At 37.8% G+C, this 23,659-nt stretch overlaps 4 protein-coding genes across 5 annotated transcripts; 3 read left to right on the top strand and 1 right to left on the bottom strand.

Annotated features, from left to right (window-relative positions):
* Positions 1-1,313: 1,313 nt before the first annotated feature.
* On the top strand, positions 1,314-4,208 carry mrpl55 (mitochondrial ribosomal protein L55). The gene is made up of 3 exons (XM_041790728.1): positions 1,314-1,537; positions 1,663-1,879; positions 3,946-4,208. The coding sequence occupies exons 1-3, from the start codon at positions 1,500-1,502 to the stop codon at positions 4,093-4,095; spliced, it is 405 nt and encodes a 134-aa protein (XP_041646662.1). The 5' UTR covers positions 1,314-1,499; the 3' UTR covers positions 4,096-4,208.
* Positions 4,209-4,653: 445 nt separating this feature from the next.
* ndufa11 (NADH:ubiquinone oxidoreductase subunit A11) lies at positions 4,654-7,293 on the top strand. The gene is made up of 4 exons (XM_041791990.1): positions 4,654-4,790; positions 5,964-6,056; positions 6,824-6,946; positions 7,102-7,293. Exons 1-4 carry the CDS (start codon positions 4,712-4,714, stop codon positions 7,212-7,214), a joined length of 408 nt encoding a protein of 135 aa, XP_041647924.1. The 5' UTR covers positions 4,654-4,711; the 3' UTR covers positions 7,215-7,293.
* A 1,221-nt stretch (positions 7,294-8,514) lies between these two features.
* Positions 8,515-13,690, top strand: gtpbp6 (GTP binding protein 6 (putative)). Its single transcript, XM_041791638.1, has 10 exons — positions 8,515-9,037; positions 9,119-9,256; positions 9,931-10,001; positions 11,041-11,171; positions 12,022-12,092; positions 12,171-12,329; positions 12,416-12,624; positions 12,714-12,862; positions 13,164-13,316; positions 13,395-13,690. The coding sequence occupies exons 1-10, from the start codon at positions 8,656-8,658 to the stop codon at positions 13,519-13,521; spliced, it is 1,590 nt and encodes a 529-aa protein (XP_041647572.1). The 5' UTR covers positions 8,515-8,655; the 3' UTR covers positions 13,522-13,690.
* A 1,171-nt stretch (positions 13,691-14,861) lies between these two features.
* si:dkey-66a8.7 (PI-PLC X domain-containing protein 1) lies at positions 14,862-21,591 on the bottom strand. Of its 2 annotated transcripts, XM_041790629.1 has the most exons (7): positions 21,523-21,591; positions 21,135-21,335; positions 18,220-18,356; positions 17,247-17,375; positions 15,893-16,048; positions 15,635-15,818; positions 14,862-15,556 (listed from the first exon to the last, which is right to left on the bottom strand). In XM_041790629.1, the coding sequence occupies exons 2-7, from the start codon at positions 21,214-21,216 to the stop codon at positions 15,306-15,308; spliced, it is 939 nt and encodes a 312-aa protein (XP_041646563.1). In that variant the 5' UTR covers positions 21,217-21,335; positions 21,523-21,591; the 3' UTR covers positions 14,862-15,305. The 2 variants fall into 2 exon arrangements, with proteins under 2 accessions (XP_041646563.1, XP_041646562.1); XM_041790628.1 differs by having other exon boundaries at positions 21,135-21,583.
* Between the last annotated feature and the right edge of the window lie 2,068 nt (positions 21,592-23,659).

The following is a 23,659-nucleotide window of genomic DNA, read 5'->3' as shown; positions in this document are numbered from 1 at the left end:
GGATTCTTATATGGCTGCTCAAAGGATCACAAGGAGCCACACTTGTGTGCTTGTTTTTAGGTTGAAGAGTTTAAAATATAGCATCTAGGAGTAAAAACCCTCACCGGTGTGAGGGTTATGTGGAGGTCCTTGGAAAATTTTCTGCCCTGTTAGGGGTCTCTAGCCCCAAAAAACTCGAGAACCCCTGTCCTACACGAAACAGTAGGAGACCCAGGGCATTTGTTACACACTCAGTTTTTCCAATTAGAAACAAGTTAGAGTGATGGCACTAAGTCTGCACATGCTCAGAAGGATTCTCTCTCTGCCTGCTGAAAAAGAGCAGGAGTACTTCCAAACCACTGAAGCTGTCCACAAGAAACTGATTTTGAGGTTCAAAAGTTACTTTTTAGTTTGACAAATGTTTTTCTTCTGCTGTCTAAAGTTTAGATGATAGCAAAGTCAAACTCTGTTAAATTTGATCCCTGGCCTTCTGGTAAAAAAATCAACATGAACAACCTATGCTAACATAAGTGCTAGTAGCTAGTATGAGAGACTTTATTATGGCTGCTGGATCAGGGGCAATTGTAACACTGTTACAATTGTGTTACAATTGCCATAGCCCACTACAAGCCATACTGCCTCATGTAAGCAAATGCTGACTTATTTTTCCTTGTTAAGAATAGATTTATAAACTTTAAAAGAAAAAATGTATTATAATCAATCTTGTTTGTGTAGTAATGTCAATGTATCTATTTTGCACACTTGTTTATTAAAGTTTGGCTACAGAGAGTTCTTAACTGATGAATCTGAAATGATTTGAATAGATCCAAGTAATAAAAATGTACTGAGTAGAAAATAATTCTAACTGTGACTTATTAGTGCAATTAGCTCCAGAAATAGATACAGCTTTAGTTTTGAATTCATATTACAGCCTACCTGAATTGGGGAAAATAAGAAACGATATTGAAAAACCTAGGTAAATTTATGTGATAGTGTAGAAGAAATGGGAATACTTTAGAGTTACCCCTAATCTTGAATATAGAGGGTAAATATGATGTGTCTGGTCAATGTTACAATTGCAACACCTTGACTTATTTGATTGAACTGAACAACACAGACATGCATTTATGAATTAAAATACAGCAATAGCGCCATTAACTAGAGAAATAGATGTTTCTTATATTTAAAAATGGTGTGTGTATTTCAAGTAATCTGAAGGAAAATGTAAAAATTGTTACAATTGCCCCCGGTCTCCCCTACTAGGTTGATATGAGACGTGAGTGTAGCTTTTTGTTTGTCCGGTGGAGGGCAGTGATGCGCATAGTAGTGTCGAAACTGCTTAAAACACAGGAAGAAGAAGACGAAGCAGTCTCACTTGGTGCATGTTCGAAGGATATTCCACCATAATGTATTTGACCGCTTGGTAAAACAGTATCATTTTATATTTTTGCTTGATTTACTTCTGCCAGACGATAAAGGGAGGCGGGTTGACATACCCTACGGTTTACCCAGGCGTTAACATGCTTCCACAGCTCTGTACACGGGCCCTGTTATTATGGTAAGACAGATAATAAAGACGTTTAGAAAGTATTAATGTCTTACAACAACAAATCCGGCACTATTATGGCATATGTTACCAAAAGGGAGTATAACATCGTGTCTATTTTCTCTTGTTTTCCACAGTAAAGGTCGTCCGTCAGTGTTGACACGCCGTGCTTACACAGCAGCGGTTGACCAGGCGTCTTTGCTCCGCAGTCAGACTCCTCAGCTCAACTCCAACAGGACGTCCGTGGTGCGCTGTGGTCGACAGAAATATGAGAGGCTATACCCTGTGCTGCTGGTCCGTCCCGATGGATCTACAATCCATATTAGATACAGAGAACCCAGGCGCATCCTTTTGGTTTGTACTCTTAATTATCTGTTCTCGTGGTGGTTCAGAGACAGTGAATATTGTTTCTATGGAAAAAAATTCTAGTTAGGCCTTTAAAAAATACTGTAGTCACTGCTTTAGTTTTAAATATGCATGTACCACCATACCTAAAAAGCTGCATTTGCAGATAGGTGTGGAAATTGTCAGAAAATACAAACGCACTAAAAAGCTCAGCTCACATGTTTACATGGCTGTTTATCAATGAATGCAAACTAGTCAGTCCATCATAGGTACTCCTGTGATTCCTATTTGATCAACAGCAGGATCAAATCATTTTACTGTGATTTCCTTCAAAAGGTTTAACTTCTATTCTAAATCCATCTCATTTGAAGTCAAACATTTTAAGAAGTTTTTGTTTTAATATTGATAATTATGGCTTACAGCTGCAAAATTCAAAAATCAAACAATCTGAAAGAAATATTAGAATATCACAAAAAAAACAGGAAAAATGATTTAATTTATAATACAGTAATTTTGACCTTCTGGAAAATTCTGCTCATATATTCACTCAGTATTGGTTGGAGCTCCCTTTGTACAAATTACTGCATCTATGCAATGTGACATGGAGCCAATCAGTCTGTGGCACTGCTGGGGTGTTATGAAGCCCAGGCTCGTCTGTATTGTTGAGTCTGGTGTCTCCTCTTCCTCTTGACATTTCTCCTGAGCTTCTCTATGGGGTTCAGGTCAGAGCAGTTGGCTGGCCATTCAAACACAGGAGCCCCATGGTCAACAAAACAGTCTGTGATAGTTTTGGCTTCAGTGTGGTTGGGTGCAAAGTTCTGCTGGAAAAGGAAATCAGTATCTCCATAAAGCTTCTCAGCAGATGAGAGCGTGAAGTGCTCTGAAATGTCCTGGAAGACTGCTGACTGCGTTGACTCTGGACTTGAGAAGGCACATTGGTCCAACAGCAGCAGATGACATGGTACCCCAAACCAGGCTCTGGGGGGGTTTCATTTCCAAATTTAATGCTAAATTTTGTTTCATCTAAAAAACAGCACTTTGGACCACTGAGCAATGGTCTGGTTCTTTTCCTCCTTAGCCCAGGCAAGAAGCTTATAACATTGTCTGTGGTTCAGGAGCGGCTTGACACTAACAACATGATGCTTGTAGCTCATTTCTGTGTGTGGTGGCTCTTAATGCACGGACTCCAGACCCAGTCCACCCCTTGTAAAATTCCCCCAAAGTCCTTGGATCTGCTTTATTTGATAATCCTCTAAAGGCTGAGCTTATCCCTGTTTCTTGTGAGCTTTTTACCACGCTTTACCCTTCCTGTCAACCTTCTATGAACTTGTGTGGCTTAAAGTCAGCAGTCTCCCCCATGATTGCTGTTGTGTGTCCTGAAACCGAATGAGAGATTGACAGCTAAGGAAACCTTAGCAAATTGGATTTATCCTTGATAATCTACTATTTTGAGCTAGTGGATTATAGATATCCCTGAGCTGTAGTCATCAAGATTTTCAACTTTGTATCAGATGGATCTTGAATTCATGGAACTAAAATATAATAAACATACTAAATTAAATCATAGAACTTGAATCTAAACTTTTCATGATATTCTAATTTTTATAGATGCACCTGTATTTCATTTTTTGTAATATAATAATGCTAGCTTTGTTCTACCTGGCAATTTGTTCTACACTACATGTCATTCAGAATTATGTGCCTTTAAAAGAACCATTCCAAAAGCAATTTCAAAACTGTAGTGATTGTGCTACCTTGACCTTTATCTTTTGTTAAGGTTTTGTTCTGTTTTACATTTTTAGCCCTCCAGCCTACGCTAATATAACCCTGATGACCACTCCCCTACCTCACTTGATTACTTTGTCTAACTCAAACTCAGCCAACAGCAGACTTTTATGTTACTCAAATGACTTTTGTTGTAGTTCTGCGCACAATAAATAAGGTCAAATTTGTGGCTTTTTTTTTTTTTAATTCTGCAGTATGTTTTCTTGAGTTGTTTTAGTGCAGCTCTGACCTCCCTTTATTTACAAATGCTCAGTTAACTTTGATTGGTGTTTCTTTATGTGTTTTAAAAGATGCCGGTCAATCTGGCCACACTTTCTGAAGAGGAGCGTCTGCTTCGGATGAAAAAGAGGGACGTGAGAAAAGAAGTCAAACAGACATCCGTCCACTATGAAGATGACTTCGCAGCTGAGAAATACAGTCACCTCTGGAAGAAGAAATGATGTTTTGATAGGAGCATGGACTAAATAAGTCACTTCATCCCTTAAAATCATTCTTACAATACACACACTTTTGTCATCTCATGAAAATAAAATAAAGCAGTTTCTCAATAAAATTGTGAAGTTGTTTGAGTACTTTTTAAAATCACTACTTTTACCTAAGCACTTCATTACATTTTAAAACGCATCGAGCACTGAGCAAGGAAAAAAAAAAGACACTTAAAGCCAAAATGAGAAAGTCATATAGTTATCATGCATTTGTTGCTAGCTTTTGTATATTTTTGTTGACTTATTTATGTGTCTTGTTTTTAACTTTAATTTGTAAGGTGACCTTGAGTGCATAGAAAAGTGTCTATTATTGTTGTTGTTGTTGTTGTTGTTGTTATTACTACTACAAGAGCAATGTGTCGTGTGAAGAGCACGTGAATATCAACCAAAGAAGACAGGATTACTTTGCATGGGAACCAGTCAGACAGGTCTTTCTAACATGTGCTGCAAGCCACCGCTAATACTCCCTATCACTAGGGGACGATGAAGCACCACTCACTTGTTCGCTCACCACCAAGGAGGTACGATATTCTCGCGAGAAGTGAATGCCCGTGTCCTTGCAAAATCCAAAATGGGGTACTGGGACCTACAGGAAGGTGTAGACTGCGTTGAGAAAACATGGATTACCACCAAATTGGGCACAGCTTTGGGTAAATATCAGATGGGTTTTTAATAATACTGTTTTGTTGTGCATGTTGTACCATGTTATGGTTTCTAACCAACCACAATGAGCAGACGTTAACGTTTTAGTGATTGCAAACGTTAGCTTGCTAGCTAAGGACTGACTACAATTCATCCGTAGGTCAAAACGATTTGAAAATTAAACTGAATCTATTTGTTGTCGAAGTTTGCTTCAGGTGTGTTTTGTATGATCTTATCTAGTAAATGTGGCAAATGTCCTGTCAATAACAACGATTCACTTGTGTAGCCAACAAAGCTTTGGCACTAGTTCTAAAGATAAACAAGATATCACATCACATAAGGTACAATTTTTCCTTAATCCAAAATGTTTTTAAAAATACCAGTTTAATATTTTTTTCCTGCAGAGATTTAATGCTCTACCCATGATTTCTTTTTTTTAACAGTTCATGAAAAAATCCTGCCTTCTTTGTTTTTGTATATGATTTTCTTAATCAAACAGAGAGAGACAACAAAATAATCATTTTCCTTCAAAACAGCAATTCATATAAAACTTGTGATACGAGTCAAAATAATCAGAATTTGCCTCCCCCACACAAAATTAAAAAAAAATACACAAGATGAAGAACTTAAAAATACAATCGGATATTCTCAATCCTAATATAGAAAAAAAATCACATTTAGATTTTGTTTCCCCCAAATCATTCAGTCATGATTATTAAACCTGCTTGCAATGATTTACAAAATCTGCATTGCATGCATTTATCAAACTTGAATACTCTGAGTCTTAACACTTTGAAAAAGGCGCGATACATAAATATGAATAAGTTGGGGGGGGACTAGATAAATATGTAAGATAATGGTATATGATATTGAATTAAAAAATATTTGTTTCATGGCCAAAGTATCACAACAAACACTGAAGCATTTAGAAAATGATAAAACATAGTAATCTTTTAATCATGGTTGTCTTAGTTTCGTTGTCATGTGAAGCCAATGTTATTAAAATTTTAACTCAATTAATTGCCCAGCTCTACATTTACACCTGCACAGAAGGTTTTCGACTTGTTATATGATCATTCAAGTCATGTTTGACACCAACTGCAAACAGGTTTTATTAGGTCAGCCCCTAATGAAAGTGATACATTTATGTTGATTTCAAGTATATGTGTGTTTGGTTTCAGGCCTGGTGGGTTCAGCCTATCAAATCGTGGCTTTCCAGCCTGATTCAGCATTGGCAGCACTACAGAGAGCCACCAGCACAACAGTCACCTTGGGTAAATAATCTTAATATCACTGAAACTTAAGTACACTGTTCTTTGTTCTTCTTTTAATGAAGAAATGTCGTTAAGTTCTGATAAAACTGGTGCTTTAGCAGCATCCACACTAATGTCTTCCACCATAATGGCACCGGCCTCTTGTTCCTGCTTGTTTACGTCACGACTCTGCCGCGCCCAAAAGTACTGCTCCTCGTCGCTGATTGGTCCTGTCACTTTCTAACAGGGCCCAAACAGTTCAGACAGGCGCTTTGCAAGATGGTTTTGCCAGTGGTTAGGTTTTAAGTAGATTCTGACCAAAAAAAAAAAATGTAAGAAACGGTGATGAATGAGGCACATTATTCAGTTAGTTCATCAGGTGATCTTTGTGTATTGAGGCTCAATGATGATGCATATCCACCAATCATCATAAACTTAAGAGCACAGGACAGCACTGTCAGCAAGCAGCTGCTGAAAATGATTAAAGGGTAGGCTCCAGAAGCTCCAGTTTAAAAATGAGGCATCACAGCTTGTTCAGTGAATTGATTGTAGGGGTTGTACCAGCAGATATCTTTCTCTCTCCTTTCTAATGCTCACTTTCTCTCACATGCACTTGTGATGATGATTATGTATGAATATAAAAATGCAATGCTGATCAAAGTGGGTCTTTATTGCAAACATTTTGGTCTACATGATGACATATGCATCTTAATATTGTATGCATTGCATGAGAGTTTGTCATCCTGATGAGGCTATAAATCCTGATATGTGCATCTGTGTTTTACCAGCCTCCATGGGAGCCATCTTTGGTATGGCCACGTGTCTCAGTGCTCAGGCTCGTGAAGCCCCAGACGACCCACTAAATTACTTTTTTGGAGGCTGTGTCTCTGGCATCTTCCTGGGAGCCAGGAGTAAGTATCAGCCCTCTGTACTTGCTACAGATGTACTAGAATTTGTGTATAATATGGCTTTGTGTGTAACATGGTTGTGTGTTTATTTGTATTCAAAATATGCCTTTTAAAAGACAACATAATTGTTTAATCCATCTCATTTCTTCCATCTCCAGCCCACAGTGCTATGACGGGTACATCAGCGTGTCTTGGTCTGGGCACGTTGGCCTTCTTTACAAAAGTGAGCAAGGTGGAGGGATGGAGGCTAGCTGGACCCCCCAAACTATGAGAAAGATGCTGTAAGATTGACTTTGTGTTGTAAAAAGAGATATCTAAATAAAGTTCCTGTGAAAATAAAAATACCTTTGTTAGTTTGTTTGATTCAATCTTGATTTGTTTTCAGTTTCACCTATGACTTTAACCATACTCAGATTTTTAGAAATAATCTTACTTTAACAGTATAGCATGTGACTTTCAGAGAAGCCACGGCCATAGTATACCCACAGCGAAGCATTGTGGTGGTAGCATCATGCTTTGGGGCTGCCAGATCTCAAGTTTTACTTGAGGTGGAGATAATTACCAGCTGTTTCAAATACCAATAAATTTTGGAACAAAACCTGCAGGTATCTGCAAAAAAACTAAAGATAAAGAAGCATTTCACGTGTCAGCATGAAAAACCAAAGCATACACTCAAATCTATGAAAGAATGGCTTTACCAGGAGAAGATTTAAGTTTTGGGATGACCCAGCCAGAGCCAACACCTGAATCCTGCTAAAAACCAGTGGGGTGACTTGAAGAGGATTGTGCTCTAGAAATGCCCTCATTATGTGTTTGGGCACTTTTGATGGACTCCTAACCAAAAAGACTGATTAATTAAAATCTGGATGTGCCTCAACAAAATATGAATCTAGGAGTGTGCTTAATAATGCAACCAAGTTTTTCTTATTTTTTTCCTGAATTTCTTCTAAAAGTTAAGACTGTTTTTCAACTAAATTGTATATGTTATAAGTTATATTAAAGATGTAAAAAGTTCTGGAATATCTTTTCTTTGTAGTTTTACACTAAGAATTGTGGCATTTTGATAAGCATCCATATATTTTCTATTCTTAATGATATTAAATACTTCCACATGTACCTTAAACTATTGTATACTGTTATTGAATAATGGTTAAATAGGGCTGTCAGAAGATTACATTTTAATTGCAACTAATCTCAGAATTTCTGGAATCACAATTAATCATTTCTTCTTTTTTTTTTTTTTTTTTAGCACATTTTAAGATTCCACTAATTTTTATTTTAACCGTTTTTGATTTTGGGGTTTTTGTTCTGTCTTAAACTAGAATAATTTACTTCCTGTCAGGATACAGGCTTGCTTCTATGGGTAGATCAAAGGTTATGCCATGAACTTAACCACGGAAAAATTAATTTCTTTATCAACTGGAAATAAAGGAAGAGTGAAAAGGTTTATGCTCGACAACACTAGGTACAGATGACTTTTTACCTGACCACTGAGCTGTCAACCTTGAAGCTGAACACCAGGTGGCAGTGTATCCCTTCATCTCGGTTTTTGTACCTTTGCCTGCTGTAGAAGAAGACAAAAACGTAAACAGTGCTGCAGTGTGACCTAGCGGCTCGCTTTTAGCATTAGCAGCGTGATATTAAGTTAGTTTATTCCTTGTCTGTTTAGCTGTAGACACAATGAGCCATATGGTGGAGCCCCTCGAAACAATATGGCGTCATTGAGGAGGATTCAGTTACTCCTCCAAAGGTCGTGCACGTGGAGCTGTCACACACCCACAGCCTGCAGACTCCTCAGTGTAACTCAGCTTAAAGCTGCAGCTAACACCCAGCAGAAACATCGACTGTTTCCTCTGCACTTCAGGTCGTTTTCTCTATCTGTGCTTAGACTGAAGAGCTCGGATGACTCCAGCAGCGGTCAGCACTCAGGACTCACTGTAGAGGAGGAGGAGGATGAAGATTTCCTGGATGACAGTGAGGTGGAGGAGCTCTTTCATCAGCAGATACCTGAAGGCATCGGAGAGGGTCAGCACAGGGTCTTCATCGTTCACCCTGATGTGAAGTGGGGGAGCAGGAAGCAGCATCTGACCACAGGTTAGAGGAAGCACAGGTGTTACAGTACAGGGTTATTTTTATTTATTTTTTTTATCCTCCAGCTTTCTTACTTTCCTTCAGCTGAGCTGATGATGGCGGAGGCTGTCGGTCTGATCAACACTTTAGACAACTGGAAGGTGGTGGACAAGATCATCCTGTCCACAAAAACACCAGAGAAGAAGAGGATCTTTGGCAAAGGAAACTTCCAGTCTCTAACAGGTAAAGTCTGTTCTGCTCTCGGTTAGTTACTGTCATATTAAGCAGTGGTTTTCAAACATTTTTGCCAAGAATCTAAAGGCACAGCATAGCCTAGCCAGCAAGTTAGCTGATGATAATAAGATGTGCATATTAACAGCAGGTAAACGGCATTTTACTAAGAAGTGGTTCTGGGAGAAGATGTAGGAGCATAGGTTGGGGCAGAAGTGTGATTATATTTTTCAGGATTTAACAAATAAAATTCAGCTTTGAAGTGATGCTTTTATTTGGTGTAACACTGGCAGAAGCTTTGTTAGTACTGCTAGCATCTCAAAGAAAACCTCATTTGCATACTACAAATGCTATCTTCATTTTCCTGACTACAGTGCAGTCTGTCATATTTTTATCTTACCATGTGCACATAACATGCACATAACTGCCACCAGTGTAACTGGTTAGACATGAAAGATGCAGTGGGGCCTTAAAATATATTGAGAGGTTCTTGAAAAAAGGTCTTTAAAAGTATTAAATTTAATGTCAGATTTTCTGTATATTCCCTGTGTATGGTTGTATTAACGGATGGTTGTGCAAATTCCCACAGCACACCTTAACCTTGCCTCAGACACACCAGTTTGCTTTGCCACACCATTTGATGAACACCATTATAAAGAAATGCTTTTTCTTTTCCTCCCCTGCAGAGAAAATCAGACAAACAGCAGGAGTCTCTGCTGTGTTTGTGAATGTTGAGCGTCTGTCTCCTTTGTCAGAGGTGAGTTTGCCTGAAAAATCGCAGTCTTGTTGCACAAAAAGATCTCACTGAAGAAAATTCAGCACAAAACCAAATCAAATAATGAGAAAGTTGCTTGATTTCTCATTTTCATTTCTGAATCAAAATGAAGTATACAAGTTGCAAATCATTTTATTTTATTTTTTTCATGTTTATGTTGAGTTCAAAGAATGGAATATGAAAATGAGTAGTCAATTTGATTTCATTTTTCATTTGCATAAGGTGGTGCAGGTGTTTAGGTCAGAAAAGCATCCCAGGAATCATGTACTGTGATTTATTCTAGTGATTTTAATTGGTTGTAATGTGTGCTGCACATAGCTTACATGTTTAAATGTAGGGAAATGTAATGTATACAGTGAGATATCAAGGAGTTAAGAGAGAACAAAGTATATAATGCTCAAAATACTTTATCCTGACCAAATGATTTTGTGCCAGACAACAGACTGGCTAATTAAATTGAAGTAAGTCACAGACAAATTTATTTTATTGCCATTTTGGTCCAAAAGATATCTACCATCTTTGGGGGCTGTAGAAGCATTGCAACATAGGTCAGATTAAATTGGAATTTCCCTTTGTGGCACTAATAATAGAATATCTTATCTTATTACTTATGGTTTATTCTTTATTTATAAAATAAAACAAATCTGTGTATGTCCAAAGGAAAACCTCATTACTTTGTTATGTTGTACGACTGTCAATGAATTGCACAACCGATTTGGTCATTATCAGCTTTAATAAATAATGAAATTAAAAGAAGAAATGGTTGAAAAGAAAAGTCCTGATCCTGACAAAGCCCTGAAGTTCTAATAAATTACTCAGGAACAAGAATAAATACTCTGCAACATGTTACAGCATCTTTTTGAGATAATAATGCTAAAAAAAAGGGAAGTAAAACACTGGAACATAAAGGCTGCATGATGAGAATAAATATCAGGTCAACAAAAGTAGATTCATTTCCCTGAGTCAAAATTTTTAATTTTGATATTTTACAATGTGATGGACATTTTTTTTTTTTCTGCAGAGGGAGCTTGAGGAGGCCTGGGGGGTCAAAGTCTTTGATAGATACTCAGTGGTTCTACACATCTTCCGCTGCAACGCCAGGACTAAAGAAGCCAAGTTACAGATCTCTCTGGCAGAGATTCCTCTCTTACGGTGACATTTTCAGTTCATCATGCAAGTATAATTTTGTCCAGTTTCAGTCAGGCGTCTACAGTATCAAATTGATCAACTTTTCCTTTAACAACAAAAAAGTATCCCATTTTTAAAATGGCTGGAAAATACACTTTCTGGAATGTATTTACAAAATATGTGACTGACTGAAGGATTCATGTATCAATACTTACTCATCCTGTTATACAGAGTAAAGCCATTACCATGCTGTCTAAACCACACACAAAAGAAGGTCTACTTTGTTAATAGAAATGCCATAATGCAGTGCTTGTGAGTGTGGGCCAGTGTCAATTTCTTTCCTTGAAATGCGTACAAAGCTGATCTTACACAAACTATGGCAAGTCCAGTGTGCGAGGGCTTTTAGTCTCTGTCAGCAGAGGATTGACTGACATGTTCAACCAAGCCTGGAGAGTGTAAAATGGTCTGATTTGACCAAAGAAGACCTCACATAATTGAAATGGTCTTGAGCTGCATTGAAGCATAAATAAAATAGCATGTGAAGAGTAGTCTATTTGAATATATTTTTTACAAAGTGTTACATTTACATTTTCAGTATCTAAAACTAACACTAAAACTCATAAAACTGAACTGAAATAATTTATTTTCACAAAATAAACGCACAAACCAGCACTAAAAACTGATCAAAATTAAACTGAAATTGAAAATGAAGAGTGAAAAAAAAACTCTGAAAAATCCCAAACTATGATAACCTTGCTCCTCTGACAACGTTTGCATGATTTCCCTCAAACATTGAGTATATTTGCTTCACTATTATCAACACTGACATTTAGATTGCAACTCCCTTAAATGTAAAATGTCTTCATCATGGCAGGTCTCGTCTAAAAAACGACATAGCAAACTTGGACCAGCAGGGCGGAGGCGCGAGGTACATTGGAGGTTCAGGTACAATATTCAGACACCTGGGGGATAAAGAGGATCTGACAGACATCAGCTTCAGTTTACTGATGGATTGTTTTCCAGGTGAGACTCTCCTGGAGGTGCAGCAGCGACTGCTTAAAGAACGAGAGATGAAGATTCGCTCAGCGCTGGAAAAACTGCGGAAGAAGAGGCACCTGTTGCGCTCTCAGCGCAAACACCGAGAGTTCCCCATTGTGTCTGTATTAGGATATACAAACTGTGGTGAGAGCCTGGACACACAGGCATTATAGTTGTCATCATTGTAATATTCAGAGTTTAATATTTGTTTTCATATTTTGTCTTTGCAGGAAAAACAACTCTGATCAAAGCTCTGACAGGAGACAGCGTCCTCCAGCCCAGAAACCAGCTCTTCGCCACGCTGGACGTTACTGTCCATGCCGGCCAGCTGCCCAGTCGTTTGACGGTTCTGTATGTGGACACCATCGGTTTCCTGTCCCAGCTGCCCCACCAGCTCATCGACTCCTTCTCTGCCACCCTTGAGGATATCAAACACTCAGTATGAACCTGATCCTGATATCAAAAGTGTATCTGATGAAGCGCTGATGGTATTCAAAGTTGAAGTTTGACTCATCCTCCACTTTGCAGGATTTGCTTGTCCATGTCAGAGACATCAGTCACCCAGAGACGGTGAATCAGAAGGTGAACGTGCTGAACATCCTGAAGAACCTGCAGATCCCAGAGAGGCTGATGAGCTCCATGATAGAAGTTCACAATAAAACAGACCTCATCGACAAGTAAGAGAAATACTTTTATTATTCAGACTTTCAGAGATCTTGAAAATTCTTTTTTTTTCCTTTTCTTTTATAGGGGTGTCAGTCAAAGTTAATGTGTATTTGCACAATTGAAAAAAGCAATCTTGGACTGAATGTTCATATGTTGTTTATTATTGTTTATAAGACAATATATGTTAATTAAAAAATCTGAAAACAGTTTAATTTGTTGATCAGGGTTTCCAAAGCCTTACGTTATCTTTTTATGTGTGTGCTATGTGAAGTGGTTTAAGAAATTACAGTAATTTTCTGCCGTTCCTCTCAGCTATCAGCCATCAGAGCCCGATGCATTACCCATTTCTGCCATAGAGGAACGAGGCCTTGATGAGCTGAAGAAAGTCGTGGAAGAACAGATCGTAAACTCAACTGGAAAACACGTTTTAGATCTCAGAGTCGACCTCAGCAGCCCCCAGTTAAGGTGAGAGCGGTTTAATCTTTCAGAATTTATTTTTAGATCGATAGAGCATCCATAGTGAGTGATTATTCCCCTCCACAGCTGGCTGTACAAAGAAGCCACGGTTCAGGACATGCAGGTGGACGCAAACGATGGCTCGGCTGTTGTCAGAGTCATCATCAGCCATGCTGCTTACGGACGCTACCAGAAACTGTTCACAGGAAGGTAGTGGAGAGGAGAGCCATCCTACCTGCTGCAAACTGTACCACAACTATATTTAAGATTGTGTTTTAACTGCAACAGAGTAATGCTTAGTTAAGATAAACAACATATAGACTGCACTTTATTGCTGATACAAAAATACAGAATGTTTTTGTTAATAAAAAGAAAAAGCAATCCTTTATTTGTATGAAGAGTTTCTTTCAAATTCAGCTGGAACTGTACAAAGAGCATAGAATTCACAGAATATATCAAAAAGAAGATATCTAATTGGCCATCATCCAGCTTTAAAACTTGAAAGTGTGGCTTTTTATCAGTCACCGTTATTAGGAATGATAGGCAACATAAAATTCATCTTCTTTTACTTTTCTGCTTTATAAATTGTTTTGGTCTGGTTTTTATGTAGGACATAAATAATGGGTTAAGCTGTGTTGCAACATCACTGGATTGTCCCAGTGGTCTAAAATGCACCACCACTTCATAGGACCAGGTAGGTTTGGATGGCTTTTTTCCCTCGATCAATGAAATAATCATTTAAAAACCCAATTTTGTAGTTACCCTGGCTATCTTTGTCTAATATTAAATGTTTGATGATCTGAAACATGTAAGTGGGACAAATATGCAAAACAAAATAGAAATCAGGGAGGGGGCAATACTTTTTCATGGTGCTGTATTCTTCCTGCTTGCTGCTGTCTGGCAGAAAAGGCCCCTTAATAATGTTTCTGCCTTGCCTACAAAGTAGTCAGGGATATTTAAGGAAAAATGGCTGACTGATGCAAATTTATCCATATTAAACATGAAAAAAGACAAAGAAGAAAGGGGAAGAACATTAAAACCAAGAGGACTTCTTGAGACTATAGGAAAGGTTTAAGTGTGGTAAATCTGATTATTAGTTACTACTGTTTTTTTAATGTGGTAAAGTAAGTCATCTAACTCTAACCCAGTGGCAATAATGCAACCCCATCATCAGAGATGTAGGCTTTTGAACTGATAAAAAGCTGGATGGTCCCTCTCCACTTAACTCTATTGGACACGATGTCTGTGGTTTCCAAAAAGAACTTCAAATTTGATCCATTTGACCACAGAACAGTTTACCATTTTGCCTCAGTCCATTTCAGATGAGCTTTAGAAATAACTTGACAAGTTTTGGAATGATTGGAATATTTTTTACAGATCTCTTCATAGAAATGGTTTGTCAATGAGGCTTGGACTGATGAAGAGATTTGAGTGTCTGTTTAATGTTTTGTTTCATTGTACTTTGTATTACTTCCTTTCCTTATCCTTAAGAAGTGTGTCATTTGACATCTTGTATACTTCATTTTCCTCATTTCATAAAAAAGACAAAGAAGAGAAGTTTTTAAAAAATCTTTATATATTTAAAAATTATAACCCAACTGTGTTTCACACACATAATGCTGCAAATACCTCAGTCATATGGGCTTGCTGAATTTCAGTGTCATTTAGAACAAGCAAAAGGTAAGCAGGATGTTTTTCAGGTGATGTGGAAATCAGATGGTAGCACAGCACCAAGGCAAACTTCTAATGAAAATCTTCACAGTGGAAAATACTTATCTGAAAAGCTGGATTACATCTTCATCTGACATTGTTATGCTTTAACAGGAGTCACCCTCTACTGGTCATTTTAAAAAGGAATGTAAGATTAAGACACGTTTATTTGCTTCCCTCTAAGTCAATGTTCCTTTTATGAACAATTAACGATAGAAATTTATAAAATATTTAAAAAGTAAACAAGGTTTATAGTACACATTTCTAGGGTATAAAAAAAGCATCTTTTCATTTGACAGTTTTTCTGCGTATGAGTTTTTGGTTGAGTTTAATGACTAGAGAGCAGAGAGGGAGAGGACCCACAAAGTCTCCTGCGATGATGTTGAGGCTCTCAGGGTCCGACCCGGGTGTCTGCTCCTCCAGCCATGTCCTCAAACAGTCCCAGTTAGTGAAGGTGAGAGTCCGCAGAGACTGTTTGGGGTTCTCTGTGATGAAATATCTGTCTGCGGTCAGATTCAAACCAGAGACAAAAAAGCCATCTGGGAAGAAAAACATAAAACTTAGTAGATAACAAGAAAATCTTAAAATAATTGGTCCTGAGTCTGAAGAGCACTCACCTGGACGTCCTAGCTCTTTGTTCCAGTCCAGGTAATTAATCACTCCCTGTGCTGTACACTTATTGGCCCACCAGTAGGGGATAGCGGGCCACAGATCCTGATGTCGGACTGCAATCTGGGACTCATAGGAGAGGATGACCTGGTAACCAGATTCCCACAGACTCCTCAGTGTTGGCATGGACTCCTTTTAAGAGCAGATAAGTTTGTGTGAAACACTGTTCTGCTTTTCTTTTACATTTTAAACGAGGCAAAACAAACCTTTCTGGGGCAGAGCTTTGACCTGAACAGCTTCTTCAAGGAGAAAATAAACAACTGATGGAGACTGTCATCAATTCCTTCAAAGTGGCTGCAAGCAAGAATGATGATCTCCTTCGGGTGGGACTCCAGCCAAGTGGCAACAGAAAACAAAGTTTCCTGTAAAAGGGGACACTTATTATTAATCAGGGCTGTCACAAAAACAGAATTTAAATTCTCATATAATACTTGACTAAAATTGAACTGAATTGATAACTGATTTGATACCGCTGCAACAAAAACAAAAATCCTAGGCACTAGAACCTAAACGGTCAAATATGTTTAATATTCAAAAGAATACGACATTTAGTTGCCAATGTCATTGTTGATATCTGCTCATGAAGAAGGTCATCCCACTCCATGAACTCCATGAGGCCAAAGGAACTGTCTGCAGAGCTCAGAGACAGGATTGCTGCAAAGCACAGATCTAAGGAGAGCTACAAAAAATGTATGTTGCACTGAAGGTCCCCCAAGAGCACCGTGGCCTCCATAGTTCTCAAATGGAGAAAGTTTGGCACAACCAGGCGCTTCCAAGGGCTGGTCATTCAGCCAAACTGAGCAATCAAGGAAGAGGGACCTTGGTAAGAGAGGTGACCAAGAACCCAGTGGTCACTCTGACTGAGCTCCTGTGAGGGGAGGGGACAAAATCCAGAAGGACAACTATCACTGCAGGCCTCCACTGATCTGGGTTTTATGGCAGTGGCTAGACAGAAGCCTCTCCTCAGAACTAAAAACATTTGTAAGCCTGCCTGGAGTTTGCAAAAAAGCACCTGAGGGACTCTCAGACCGTGAGAAACAGGATTCTCCGGTCTGATGAAATCAAGATCAAACTGTTTAGCCTTATTTCTAAATGTTATGAGTGGACAATACCAAGCACCGCTCATCAGCTGTCTAACACCATCACAACAGTGAAGCATGGTGGAGGCAGCATCATGCTGTGGGGGTGTTTTTCAGCAGCAGCAGGGTCTGGGAGACTGGTCAGGGTTGAGGAAAGCTAAACAAAGTAAAGTACAGAGATACCCTCAATGAAAAACCTGTTCTACAGCACTCAGGACCTCAGACTGGATTATAAAAGTTCACCTTCCAACACAGCATGTGCACAGCAGAGCACAAAGCAAAGTGCAGTACACATGAAAGCCTGCTTGGGGTTTGTGAAATAGAACTCCACATGAAAACCAAGCAGGCTTTAATGTGATAGTTATAACTAAGAATGTATCAATTTAACAACAAGGGGAGTGAAATGTATCAAAGTAATTTTGACAGCCTTTTGAATACTCCATGATATTCAAAACTGAAATTTAAGAAATGTTGCCTTTACCAGAACGGTTAGATGTGTGTAAATGACGTGTGTGAAGTACAGGTCACTGGAGGAGTCTTTGGGTTTGTGTGCAATGCGAAGATCAAAGTACCGGATCCCCATTGACAGTTGCTCCTCGATGCTTTTGTCCTGGATCAGAAAAATCAGAAGAGGGTTTTATTGCCATGTACATTTTCACATACAAGAAATCTGACTAACTGACCAACTACGTACAAAGGTGCAAAGGAAGAACTGTACAGACTTGCAGGTATGCAAATTTTTGTGCAGTTATGAACAGATAACAGATAAACACAGATAAAGCCTGGTGTGCATAATGTAATGCAGAGTCTGTGTAAACCTGCATTATTTTTGCCTGCCAGTTCTGGGGTTCAGTGAGAGTCTGTAGGGGAGAGGGCTGGAGTGTAGATACACAGATCAGTTGGCTCTGTAGGCAAACTACTGGGGGGTCCAGGAGAGGGACTGTGATTGTTTTAAGGTGTGACAGCACAAGTTGCTCAAAAGACTTCATCATTAAGAGGTCAGGGAGGCGGGTCTGTAGTCCTGCAGTCCTTGGATTCATAAAACAGAAATATTTTATTCCCGTACAACACTACGAAAATATGTTTTGGGCTATAATTATATAACAGAATACTTTATTAAAATTAAAAAATGTCTAGTGAGAATTCAGTGGCACAATGTTAAAACAAAACAAACATAAGATAAAGTTATAAATGACAACAAATTTTTACCCAGAGCAACAGTAATCAATCACTCTGAGTTATGCTAACTGCAGTCAGACCAATATTGTACTCAAATCCTGTTGCTTAATAGAGTTCAGGCCTTTAATGTTTGCCTTGTTTCTCTTGTATTGAGGTTATCAAACCAAGGCTGCAAAGTAGAAGAACACAGCAACAAGTTCTTTAGCTAGAAAGGGTCTGCAGACCACTTAAACATATTTATCTATATTTTTAGCTCCACAAGTTATCTATCTTACCTGTGTCGTAGCCCATTTAAAGATGGTCGGTCTGGTGAAGCAGGAGAAGAGTCTGTCGAGGAGTCTGAAAAAGTCTGACTCAGAAGGCACCAAAGGAGAGTTTATGTCCAGGCAGTAACTCATGGCATCGTGGCTGCCTGAGGAAATTAAAACAGGTTTGAAAAGACTAATTAAGCTTTGAAAGTCATAATGCTAAACCAGAGACCCTCAGGCTTTCTTCTTAAAAAGTGAACTAAATACATTTCTGGAAGCTGACACTGCACTTTTACTTTTGTGATCTCAAGATTCAGATTATCAACATGAAGTTAAAGCAACTAATAAAGCATGGCACAAGATTTAGTTACAAAGTACTTTAAAGGGTCAATAAAAGTTACCTTACCTTGACCAGCAGAGAATTTAAAGTGATGAGAACATTAACACTTATAAAACAATCAAATATTTTGCCGTAGTGTAGCTTCAGGTTATGATTCCTTTAATTTTGGTATTAAAAGTTTTTCAGGTAAGTCACTGTAGAGCAGTGGTTTAGTTGGGTTGCAATTTCCATGCTGTTACAAAAACATTGAGTAAAATAAGATGTTTGCATCAGGGTCAAGATTATTTCATTATTTGCAATTAATTAAACTTCACACCTAGTGCACATTTTTTTAAAATTAGTGATTAATCATATAATATATTGCCTGTATTGTATTCTTTCAGCACACTTTGGTTAAGCCACTGCAGCATCTCCCTGCAGCCAAAGTGGTGTAAATGAAGAACCATTGCTCCTCAATATCTCATATTATTTCAAAAACTTGAGACAGCTTAACATTAAAATATTAAGTCATCAGTTCCTTGTGTTATCAAACATTTACCGTTTTGCAGCCAACTTAACCATTTAAAAATCCAAGGGCCCGCCAGCGAGCTGACAGATTTTTTTAAACTGTTCAGATATTTACAAAATGACTGTTCGCATACCACATGTTACACATCACCAGAAAGTCCTTATTCTCAGGATTCTGACCATGTTAACCATTCCAGGATAAAACCACCACAGCAGCCACAACCAATACATTTATCAGACGAGCTTGGCTCTTGAAAAACTTACCTACATTGTGAGGAAGAAAGCTGCTGACTTTAATAATATATGGACTTTTTTCCTGTTAAGGAAAATAAAGGTATTTTTACAAGATGCAAATGCACTGGTACTGTTGTAAACTTAAATACCTTCATGCAGGCATTTTTGTAAACCTTTCAAATACTGTATAATACAAATATAATTACAGCCTTTCATGTGGTTATTTAATTGCACAGCGTGATATCGCAATTGCAATTCCGATTAGATTAATTATGCATCACCATTTCTTTGCATGTAAATCACATGAGAACAAGGGTAAAGTTTGGGAATAAGTAAAGTTTTACTTATTCACTGAATTTCTCATTTCCTCTGTCACTGCTATGCAGGCCCTCCTAAAGAATGGCTGGCTGTGAGTTATCTGACAGTGTTGAATAACCAGTGTTCGTTCAAGTTCACCATCATTCCTTAGGGTGTAGATGGGTTTTATATGTGTTTTGTGGTGTCTGGATGTTGCCTGTCGTACAGTGATCCACGCAAGGGTTTTTTAGGGCTTGCCTTGCGTGCCCCCTAAGATTTTTGGCTCCTGGACCCCAGGTTGGGAACCAATGGATGCATAGTGCATAAATGTTGTCTGTATAAATTGCTTTGCTATGAGGTTGACTCTCTGCTTTGCTCGTGCTAGAGGAGACCCACCTTGCTAAAGATTTTCAGGGTGACTGCAGCTCTGCCATATTGTAAAATATTTTACATTTCAAAAGTGTAGTTTAACTTTCTATAGTGCGGGCCAGCAAACACACTTTTAATGTTAATTTATCTCTGTCAGAGTTTAATTAATACTGTCAATTTGCTGTGTATTTGACTTTTTTTTATAGAGGTGTGAATTTGCCTGAAAAACCTGGTTGGAAATATATTCTCTTGATGTTCTTACCAATAAGGAAAGATCAGATTTTATTGTACAGCTTCCTTCATCTCACCCTTTTGCACGGCCTTGCTGCTACTTTAACAAAACCACAAAAATGGCATGCACTGATTTCTTTCTTTTTAGGCTTCATTTTATAGTAATAATAATACATATGCAAGAATCTCTGAGGTTAGAGATACTAAGATAAGGGCTATGTCTAACTGTCAAACATTTTTACAAGTAATCAATTGATCAATTAGTCAATAAAATTTTGAAATATGTGAAAAAACCTCAATGGTAAAAAGATACTTCTTTTTTAGGACTCTTAAATTACCACAGTGAATTGCAAAGAAAACCTAGAATCCCTGCATTTAAGTATCATGAAGTATCCAAGATTTTTTTTAGCCAAAAATATCTTACAACATTTTATATAAGGCACATTCACGTGACACGATGAGAAAACTTTTTTTTAATATGTAAGAAGCAAATATAGTGTAATTGCTTGTTACTGAAGACAACTGTCGGTGTATCTAATTGTAAGTCAAATGTGCTTGCTGTATTATCAGATATTTTATCTAACTTGCTAATACCAACATAGAAGTAATTTCCTAAGATCTTGAAACAGGTTTAAGTGCTGGATTATTAGGTTTCATTGGGTGTATTCTGCAATAATTTTAGGTTGTTTTTTCATATTCAACAGGCTATTGCTTGATTGACTAATCATTTAACCTCATTAGCTTATCTTTTGTCAGCTCAACAGCTTCGCAAAATTAAAATTAGGGTGCAGAAAAAGACCAAAAACTAAAAGATAATCCGTCTACATTTCTACTAGGGAGAAAAGCATTAATTTACGCAGACACTGGTTCTGGTGTGACAAACATCCTAGACAAAAACAGTTGGTCTAGCTTTCACTGTCCTTCTTGAATGAGTATATTTTTGAAGAAAAGGTGTTTACTGTACCTGGTATGGCCAGGTTTGTCAGAGGAATGTCCCACAGCTCTTCAGGCAGAGCTGACATCCAGTCCTGACAGCTCACATCCATCTCTTCTTGTCCTTCACCCAAAATCACCCACAGACGGTGGAAACGTGTTTAAATAATCCATCACATGCTCGATACAGACCTCTTCCTTTATGTCATTCCTTTAAATGACCGACCACAAACTTTACCAAAGAGGAGAGGAGAGGGGAAGAGGAGGAGAGTTTGAATTTCCTGATTCTTTAGCGGTGACTGACACAAACACGGCAATGTTTGACACACGTGGATAATGTCAGCTCAGGGAAAGATCAATTTTATAAGACCCCTATGAAATTAAACACGCATTTATGATTAACAAGTGTTTCTAATTACTTCATTTACGTGTATAAAAACCAAGTATGCTGCTTTAGCAAAAAGCCTCCGGTGTCGATGCTGTGACGTCAAGAAGGAGGCGGGAATAACATCAAAACAGGAAGTTCCTCTAAGATGGAAGATTATTCCCTTTAAAACTTGGAAACGACCAGATAAATGTTTCAGTTACTACTTTTAAATCACGGGGCTATAATGTTTACTTCTAGTGGTGTGTTACGGCTCAATTACTTTAGAGGAGGGGTATCAAACTCATATTTAGTCTGGGGCCAGATTTCCTCCGATGAGAAGTCGTGGGGGCCGGACTATTTAGGCCAGGATTGCGATAGTCAATCGCGGTTTCTGAATTTAGACCTTACCTAGGAGCCTAACAAGGTCAACATTTAAACATAAACTGTCCCCTTCATTTTCATCATTAGTAGAATATGAAAAAATATAAACAACACCGATAATAAATCATTCTGAGATGAAAAAAGTAAAAAATGATCATTTCAAAGGCTCAAAGTCTGAGATAAAAAGTCAAACTTATTAGTTCATAAGGTCAAAACATGAGATTTAAAGGCAAAATAATGTTTTTAAAAGGCAAATATATGAGAAATAAAGTCAGAATCATAAGTTTAAAAGGTAAAAATATGACTTAGAATTTTGAACTGTGAATCTTGAAGGTCAAAACATGAAAAAATCAAAATCATAAGTTTAAGTCAGAATTGTGAGATCAAGACAAGATTAATTTCTTCTCTCATCTTCCTGACTTTTAATCTAACTTCTTTTATTTTACTTTTTTAGATTTTATAATTCAACAAGGATATCTATAATCATCAAGGTTAAGTTTACATGTTTCCTGGAGGAAACCAGCAGACCTCATACTGGTGGGCCAGTTATAATAGAAAGATCGTATGATCTTACAGGCCGGATACAACTGTACCATGGGTCAGATTTGGCCCCCAGGCCTTGAGTTTGACACCTGAGCTTTAGAGGAAATGTAACATTGGTAAACTTTATGTGTCAAATGTCAGTGTAAAACATACAAATGAGTTTCCCATTCTTTGACGTAAATGTGCCAATGTGCTTGTTTTTCAGAAGAGGTAGAATTGACTTAATTTTTTTTTTTAATTTAAGTCAATTTTCAGAATTAATGCATTGAAACGAATAGGATTCTTGAGTATTGATTTTTCCTAGGTCTCTGGATGATATCCTTACACCACATAAATAACAAAATGTATGAAACAAGAGGAAGAGGTTAAAAATGTGAAGTATGTATAGTGCCTATAAAAAGTATTCATCCCCTTGGATATCTTACCTTTTAACTGCTTTTATAACTCAATCATGGTCAATAAAATTGGGCTTTTTTTCTCAAGAAAACTCTTTAATGTCAAAGAGGAAAAAGAATTGTACAAAAAAATGTCAATCAAATAAAAATATGTGAGTATATGTAAAAGTAGTGATGGGAGTCTCTCCCATCTCAGCTGCTGAGTAGTCATAGGTGTCTTGGTTACGTCTCTCACTAGCCTCTTTCTTGCATGGGACGGCCCGATCCAGGCAGATTTACACATGTGCAATATTCCTGCCATTTCTTGATGATGGATTCAACTGAATTGTGGGGGATGTTCAGTGCACTGGAATTTTTTTTGTGTCCATCCCTTGACTTATACTTTTCAATAATCTTTTCCCTGAGTTGCTTAGAGTGTTCTTTTGTCTTTATGGTGTAATGATAGCCAGGAATACTGTTTAACCACTGACTGAACCTTCCAGACAGAGGTGTCTTTATACAACATCCATTTGAGACATTTCACTGATTATGAAACTACTAGCACCAACTGGCTGTACTTTATTGATATTGGTCAGTCACTTTAAAAGGGGTGAATATTTATACAGTCACTTATTTTATATTACATATTCTTATTTATTGACACTGCTTTGTAGACACCTGTTTTCACTATGAAATTGAAGCAGTTTTCTTTTGTTAAAAAGGCCATATCATGTTGGCCATGATTGATTAATAAAATCATAAAAGGCAATAAAAGGGTAAAAAAATAACCAAGGGGGTGAATACTTTTTATAGGCACAGAACAAACTAAGAAACAGCATAGCTAAAGTCATTTTGTGTGGATGTAAAACAACCTTTTTTGTTTTTTTACTA

This window comes from Cheilinus undulatus, linkage group 7 (genome assembly GCF_018320785.1).
Source record: "Cheilinus undulatus linkage group 7, ASM1832078v1, whole genome shotgun sequence".
NCBI lineage: Eukaryota > Metazoa > Chordata > Actinopteri > Labriformes > Labridae > Cheilinus > Cheilinus undulatus.
This window is presented reverse-complemented; position numbering and strand designations above follow the sequence as displayed.